The following is an 8,613-nucleotide window of genomic DNA, read 5'->3' on the forward strand; positions in this document are numbered from 1 at the left end:
CCACCCTCCCCGATGAACTGAACATCTTTTATGCTCGCTTCGATCGTGGAAACACAGAATCACACAACAAAGCTGAGCTCCCGCTCTGTCGCTCTCATGCCAATCATTTGAGAGGCTGCCCCCTACACTGGACCCATTTCAGTTTGCCTACAAACCCAACAGGTTAACTGAGGATGCCATCACCTCAGCTCTCCACACTGCACTGAATCACCTGGATAAAAGCAACACTTATGTCAGAATGCTATTCATTGACTTAATTTCTGCTTTTAATACTGTGATTCCATCTAAGCTGATCTCCAAGCTCACTGATCTTGGCATCAGCCCCTCTCTCTGCAACTGGACCTTGGACTTTCTCACTAACAGACCACAGTCTGTTAGGATTAACAATTACAACTCCTCCATCCTCACCTTGAACACTGGCGTACCACAGGGCTGTGTCTTGAGCCCAATTCTCTACTCCCTCTTCACTCACGACTGCATGCCGCTACATGACTCTAACTCCATTATCAAGTTTGCAGATGACACCACAGTGGTAGGCCTGATGAGCAGCGATGATTAAACGGCCTACAGGGAGGAGTTTTAGCAACTGGCAGTGTGGTGTGCCGACAATAACCTCGCACTCAACATCCAGAAGACTGAGGAACTGATTGTGGACCCCCGGCGGACTAGGAAAGACTACACACACACCGAAGTAGAGCTAGTGACTAGTTTCAAATTCCTGGGTGTGCATATTTTGAGGATATTTCCTGAACCCTCAACACCTCTCTGATCAAAAAAGCGCAACAGCACCTTTACTTGCTTAGGAAGCTAAGAAAAGCTCACCTGTAACCCACATCTTATCAAACTGCATCACAGTGTGGCATGGCAACTGCACTGTCTCAGACCAGAAGGGCCTCCAACGGGTTGTTAAAATGGCCCAACACATCACTGGTGTTCAGTTACCCTCCATCACAGACACTTACCTCAAATATATAAATATCTACAGGATCATCTGTTATTATTGTAATACGTTCCTTTGTACATTCTACCTCATGATGCCTATTGCGCTGTATATGGCCACTGAACGTATGTTTATATATTTACAAATACCTCATGCTGAATAATGAACCTTCTGTGTTTTTTACTTCTCATTTGTACCGTACTGTATCAATATTGCACTATGTTAATGTAGATTTAGATTGCACCTTGTACTGTATTTCATAGATAACTGCATTGAGCTGGTCTCTGCACCTGTCCCTCACAAATGTTTATTACACACACACACACACATATGTGTATATATATACAGTGGGTACGGAAAGTATTCAGACCCCCTTAAATTTTTCACTCTTTGTTATATTGCAGCCATTTGCTAAAATCATTGAAGTTAATTTTTTTTCCTCATTAATGTACACACAGCACCCCATATTGACAGAAAAACACAGAATTGTTGACATTTTTGCAGATTTATTAAAAAAGAAAAACTGAAATATCACATGGTCCTAAGTATTCAGACCCTTTGCTCAGTATTTATGTTTAGTTTTTCATGTTAGCATGTTACTTCAATTAAAGAGCTAAAATTGAGTAATTACTCTGAAAAGTGTTTGGCACTCTTTTTTTCTACTTCAATTAAAATTGAATACTGGAATTTTTAATTTTATGACTCACCCTCGTACAGCATGGATAAGGCGGAGTGAAGGATATGCTGTGCGCACTTTCAGTTTGTGTTTAAGAATGAGCTCGTTCACAGTTTCCACGTGCCTCTCTCCACCCTTCACCATGAAGGCAGGAATCCAGAACACGCTGTTGTTTAGCTGCTGTAGACGCCGGATGAAACTCTCCTGCTGTCTTTCGTCCTGCAGACCCCCAAACACCCGCGGGATCACAGAGGGGTTCATAGTGGTGAAGTCTGACCTTAAACCCACATCATCTGCAAACTCCTCTAGTGGAGCGAGGTTACATCTGCTCCAGAATGAAAGAACAGGCAAATGTCAGAGGCAGGGCTCTTCGAAAATAAGTGGAAATTAAAACAAATAAATTACAATTTAAGGAAGAAACTAAAAATAAAATAAGCCTAACACCCTTCCAAATCCATATGCCTTACTTTTTTTAAAAAACACATTTGAAGAATGTGCACACTGCTCTTTAATAATGTGGACTGAGGCTACTGAGCACCACAAAACCATCATAAAAATCCCATTCATCCATGTGCAACATAATTCAGAGTATTCATACGGTATATTTGAATTTAATGCATTTGAAGATGAGATTTGAAGGAAAGATTATCCGTGAATAACTACTTAAAATGTAAGTTTGTTCCTCACACAAAGTTATAGTTTGGCTACAAAAGACTTGAATTATAGTGCACAAGTTATACGTCACACATACTATTATGATGTTTTTGTTTTGTTTAGTTTTTATTCTGTGTCACTGTTAGCATTTAACAGCCTCCGTCGCCATTACGAAAGCACTATGGACATTAAAGTTTCATGAAAGAAAGTCATACAAGTTTGGAACAGGCGTTATTATCATTAATTAACTGAAATAAAATAAAATATTTTAGAAAATTTTAAAAGAATTTTATTTCAGCTGGACAGCTCATTTTCGTTTAGTTTAACTATTTTAGTAAGTACTAAAATATCTCAAACTAAAAAACATGACAAAAACACAACAGAATTGCTAAAACTTTGAAAAGAGGAAATATAAAAATAAAATCGAATTCAAAATATTAACAAAAACGGTAACACTTTACAATAAGGTTCATTAGTTAACTATACTGTAGTTAACATGAACTAAGAATGAACAATATTTATTAATCTTATTTAATGTTAATTTCAACGTTTACTAAAAGTTGTGCTTTTTAAGATTAGGCAATGCACTGTGAATTAACATGAACTAACAATGAATGACTGTATTTTCATTAACTAACATTAACAAAGATTAATAAATACTGTAATAAATGTATTGTTCATTGTTATTCCATGCTAGCTATTACATTAACTAATGGAACCTTACTTTAAAGTGTTACCACAAAAACTATAACTGTATCTAAATGAAACTACAACAACACTGGTTTGGAAAGACATGATGGTTATGATTTTCATTTTGGGGTGAAAATATTACAGAATGTACAAGTCATGAAAAGCTTCTAAATTGCTTAGAGCTTTTGTTCCTGGTTCAGCTTTCCAAAAATGGGATCAAATAGTATTCAAGCCAAGTTACCAGCAGGAAAACACAGATACAGTGAGAGATAAATTACCATTTAGACCTTATTAGACTCTGTGCCTTGCCATAAGACCGTAATAATTAGATCACCTCAAAGAAGTAAATACGTTACCGTATTACAAATCCATGGCTGTCTATCTCCTTCCCACATCTGCTCTTTAGGAGAATGCCTGAGTTTCCCACCACGGCACACGTCTTGAACGTCTTGTTCTTTAGTGGAGAGACTTCAGGAAGTAAACTGTGTAGAGTCTGAGAAATATTGAATGTCCTGCGTCGGTCCAGAACGTAGTGGACTGTATCGCCTGGTTTAAAACTGCTCTTGACAACAGACACGTCTCTCTCCGCATCCAAGAAGCGAAGTACGTCCTTCCTTTCCACGTGTTGAAATGAATAAACGGCACAGATTACTCATTAGTTCATTACCACACCAGCCTGCAAAACATACTCTAAAAATACCTCTGTGATGTCATGCTCTGAGCAAGTCATAGGACAGTCTATTAAGCAATATCTCTAATACTCATCCCTCTCAAATCTGTGCTTTATGTCCATGTTACAGCATGAAGCACATGAAGCAAAACCTTTTTATACAGTGCAGGTTACTCACCTTATGATGGTCACAAGGGTGGCATTGCTCTTCCATCCCACTCCCATGTCACTCAGATCACTTAAACTAAAGCCGAAAAGTTTCCCAGAGCCGTTGGCCATCAGTCTAGTAGAACTTGGCTCAGACTTCCTGTTCAGATGGCAGTGTGAGAAATAGTAAATATACGCACTTGTACTGATACTTGTATTGGGTTTGATATTGTGTTTGTGTAGTCAAACTCATTAATATACACTGATAACAAAAATAAAGAACCATGCCATGTTCATTACTGGTATCCATCACGGTATCAGATATATGAAAAAAGCCTTGTCTTAAACAACCAGTTTAAGACATGTTGCCATTGGACTCACAGAAATATGACCCAAACAAACCTCTTTCCAGAGACCTTGGCATATGTTACAGGTCTTCTGTATTGGACTCTTTTGTATTTTGTATCTGTCTTCTCTTTTCCTCTTTTCTTGCTTGGTTTCCTCAGTTATTGATTGTTTATATAAGTGTTATTTTAGTATCATTGATCATTGTTAATATTTTGAGTTAGATTTGATTAATTACCTACATTTAGGTATGGAGTGGATTAAGGGTCTAAAATATGGTCATGCAGAATAAGACATTAATATGTGCTTTATAAGTACTAATAAACAGCCAATATGCTAGTAATATGCATGCTAGTAAGCAACGTTAATAGTGAGAATTGGTCCTTAAAACAAAGTATTATCTTTATTTTTAGATTTTCTGTTTTAATTTTAGTTCTAATTTATTGCGGCAACGTTTCGACCATCGGGTCTTCGTCAGGCACCAGTTGTCAGGTGCCTGACGAAGACCTGATGGTTGAAACGTTGCCGCAATAAATAATTTTTATGGAGCAGTTACATCAGTGTGTGGACAATATGTTTGTATTTTTGCTATAGTTTGACTTTTTTTTGGTCCTGCACCTTAGCCCTGTGTGGGTTTGTGGGATGTGCGCAACTTTCTTACACTTTCATTTTTGTTCTGTCATGATAACTCTCGGAGGGATTGGCACGGTAATAATGTACATGACAATGTTAATGTATTTGGTCTTGGCGGAATAGATCTGCTACGCTGCTGCGGCAGAGCAAATACTGAGACTTGCTACTGCCAATACATCCACAACATGCCGCTGTGAGCATGTAAGAAATATTACTGCTGCAAATATAACATACATGAAATAACCCCCATATAGCATTCATAAATCACCTCGTAGCAGATCTATACAGGTGGAGCTGGGGAAGGTGGAGGGTGTCTGAAGCAAGCTGCAACTGCTACGGCAAGCACTAGTCATATATTTGAATGTTGAGCAGCGAGCTCATTGGCTACCGATACAGGAGAGAACCAATCAGCTGTGCCATGTGACAATGATGTCATTAGGTCAGATTGAGTTAGACCTATCGGACTGCGCCATCTAGAGTTTCATGCCAGAACTCTGTATTTCAAGTTTTAGTCGTTTTGTTTTGTTTTTTTCCATTTTTATTATTTTAAATCTGCATTTTTATTTTTAGTTATTTTAGTACTTCACCTAAATGAAAATTAGAAATGTTGCCTTGCAACCAGCTGAAATCAAATAAGTTTAAGTTTTTATATATATATATTTCATTTCAATTAATGTTTATTTCAAGTAATGAAAATGTTTTATTATTGGTTTTAGTTTCAGTTAACAGTGGTAACCCTGGCCATAGATTCTTGTTCTCATTATCCAGTATATTGTGTTTTAAGTTGTTATTTGTCCAGTCATGTTTTGCTTTGTCTGTGTTTTTGTTTTTGTTCATAAACACATCTTGTGTTTAAATTCACGCCTCTTACACTCCTTTATCTACTACGCCATTACAGCAACGCAGTGCGAAAAATGATTCTCTTACTCAGTATTTTTGTCGTTTTCTAGTACAAATATCTAAACATTCTTAAACCATGATACATTTACTGGAGAGGCAATGGGATAACAATAATAAACTTAATTGCATTTTGTTATTCTTACCCCATTGGCAGAATTGTTTTATTTCATTTTTTATTGTATTTATTTCTTTTGTAAGCATATCCTCAGAAGACTACAGAGGGTAGTCTGGACTGCTGAGCGAATCATTGGTACAACCCTCCCTTCTCTCCAAGAACTGTACTCGTCCAGAGTGAGCAAAAGGGCTGGCAGAATCACTCTGGACCCCTCACATCCAGCACACTCCCTCTTTGAACTGTTGCCATCTGGTCGACGCTACAGAGCTCTGAGCACCAGAATGGCCAGACACAGGAACAGTTTCTGCCCTCAGGCCATCCATCTCATGAACACTTGACAATAATCATGGAACATACAACACTAGTATACATTATTTATTTAACACACATACTTATTTACATTTCAAATTTGCACATATCATACCTGTACATACAAAATTGTCTATATTATATACTGTGTTTTTGCTTTTTTGTACATTGTCTATTTTGTATATTTGTATATTATTCTTTTTATTATCTGTGTCCTGTCTTGTCACAGTCACTCTGTTACACTGTGGAGCTTCTGTCACTAAAACAAATGCCTCGTATGTGTAAACATACCTGACAATAAAAACTCATTCTGATTCTGATTCTGATAAACTTACATTTTATACATTTTTCAGACAACGAAACGTAATCGTATGTAATTTTGCTTTTATCTTGATTTAATTTTTTTGATATTTGTACTGGAAAACAAATATTATATAAGGACATTTACTAGAAGTGCTTGTTATTCAGCTATTAAGAAACATATTTTTTTTCTTTGAGAAGCAAGTTTGTACAAATCTGCATTTTGGAACTGAGCAAACTGTCGCTGCAAGGCATCAAAAGATTTATATCATATGAAATCAAATCGAAACCTACGAGAAGACTCAACTTCAGATGCAGTTGACATTTACTGTGAGTTTTTTTCCACTTCTGTTTTTAAATCATGCGCAACGAGTCTGCAAGAGACTAAAGGAAACCACATCTGATGAGCAGAAGCTGTCTGCTGTCCTCTCACTTACCCGACAACACACACACACACACACACACACGTCAGAACCAAATCACCTCTATACTGTATATATACTCTACATGTGTGTATTGTATCACAAGTTCTTTTGGCACTGAACTAAAATTCATCAACTCATCTGTGGGGAAAAACTAAAATTGCCCAATGTTGTGTGTGTCAATTCTAAAGTGAAGCAAATTATGAGCAAGTATGACCGTGACCACATTTTTTTCAGTTCCCGGAACAAAACAAGTGCAAGTGTGTCGGTGAATCATCTAGATTTACCTTGCATTTCAAACGTAAAACACTCCTTTTGACACACACTGAAGCAAGGATTTGACACGTCAATGACAGAAAAGTGTATCAAGAAAAAAATTAAACTAAAAAACTAAAAATAAAGGGAAAAATGGATGTAGGTTTATAGGCCCTTTTTAGATTTTAGCATATTTTTAAAAAATACTTTTAAAAACAGTAACATATTTTAAAAGAATAGAATTAAGTGCAACCTGAATGTAATGTTTTCTGACACTTAATTACATGTTATTGCAATTAGTTAGAGATTAATATTTCCTTTTTTTGATCCACATCTTTATATGTACATAATTACATTTAAATATGAAAGTGTTACTGATGAATGTACTGACAAGCATTTATGGTAACTAAAATATACTTTAAAATCCCTTCTACTGAAGCTTGTTTGGCATGTTATTACTATTTATGCTACTACAACATAATGATTTTTAAATTGCACTTTTAAAATTATGTATTTAAGTGTTAAGAAACATAATAAAGAAAATATACTCTCTTAAGTTAATTAATATTATCTGCAAATACAACTTATCAATATATAATAGCATATAAAACATATACTTAAAAGTATATAACATATACGTTTCAGATTTAAAGTACACAACAAGTGCGCATTCGTTACAATTAATTGCACTTCTTTTTCACAAGGGGGGTGTGAGAATAAAAAGACCATTTCGACTCAAACAAAGGACAGTGTGAATCGATCTGAATTTAGTTGAGATGGAACAACAGCAGGGCTCGTGAACCATACGTTACAATAGGAGGTTTATGATGCAAATCAATAAACAAATGAACATAAATGAATGTTTTGTGTATAGGCTACAGCTTAATCAGGGTTTCGATGTAATTCACTCTTTGGCTGCAACAGCAGAACAGCCCTTACCCTGTCAATCCAGTTTTCTGATGCGCTTCATTTCTGCCAATATCTGTCGTCTTGTAGAATATCAGCAGGATGCTTATGGTGCAGATAGTCCACCGTTTCCGTGTAAGCCGCATCTTACACATGAATCTTGCGAAAATGTGTGGAGATGAGAAGAAAGCGTGCTCTCCTGTAGCGCATATTACCCATCTCTCTCTCTCTCTCTCTCTCTCTCTCTCTCGCACACACACTCTCTCTCTCTCTCTCTCTCTCTCTCTCTCGCACACACACTCTCTCTCTCTCTCTCTCTCTCTCTCTCTCGCACACACACTCTCTCTCTCTCTCTCTCTCTCTCTCTCTCGCACACACACTCTCTCTCTCTCTCTCTCTCTCTCTCTCTCGCACACACACTCTCTCTCTCTCTCTCTCTCTCTCTCTCTCGCACACACACTCTCTCTCTCTCTCTCTCTCTCTCTCTCTCGCACACACACTCTCTCTCTCTCTCTCTCTCTCTCTCTCTCGCACACACACTCTCTCTCTCTCTCTCTCTCTCTCTCTCTCGCACACACACTCTCTCTCTCTCTCTCTCTCTCTCTCTCTCGCACACACACTCTCTCTCTCTCTCTCTCTCTCTCTCTCTCG

The 8,613-nt window shown here is 37.3% G+C and overlaps 1 protein-coding gene across 1 annotated transcript in view; it reads right to left on the reverse strand.

Moving 5' to 3' along the window:
- LOC107560405 (CMP-N-acetylneuraminate-poly-alpha-2,8-sialyltransferase-like) overlaps nucleotides 1–8,179 on the reverse strand; it is a 10,655-nt gene extending 2,476 nt beyond the window's left edge. The window contains exons 1-4 of the mRNA XM_016244573.1: nucleotides 7,996–8,179; nucleotides 3,809–3,937; nucleotides 3,317–3,574; nucleotides 1,648–1,941 (exon numbers count right to left, since the gene is read on the reverse strand). Coding sequence (XP_016100059.1) covers nucleotides 1,648–1,941; nucleotides 3,317–3,574; nucleotides 3,809–3,937; nucleotides 7,996–8,117 — 803 coding nt within the window. The 5' untranslated portion in view covers nucleotides 8,118–8,179. The remainder of the gene's footprint in view (nucleotides 1–1,647; nucleotides 1,942–3,316; nucleotides 3,575–3,808; nucleotides 3,938–7,995) is intronic.
- Between the last annotated feature and the right edge of the window lie 434 nt (nucleotides 8,180–8,613).

Source organism: Sinocyclocheilus grahami, unplaced genomic scaffold (assembly GCF_001515645.1).
Source record: "Sinocyclocheilus grahami isolate Dianchi unplaced genomic scaffold, SAMN03320097.WGS_v1.1 scaffold725.1, whole genome shotgun sequence".
Taxonomy (NCBI): Eukaryota; Metazoa; Chordata; class Actinopteri; order Cypriniformes; family Cyprinidae; genus Sinocyclocheilus; species Sinocyclocheilus grahami.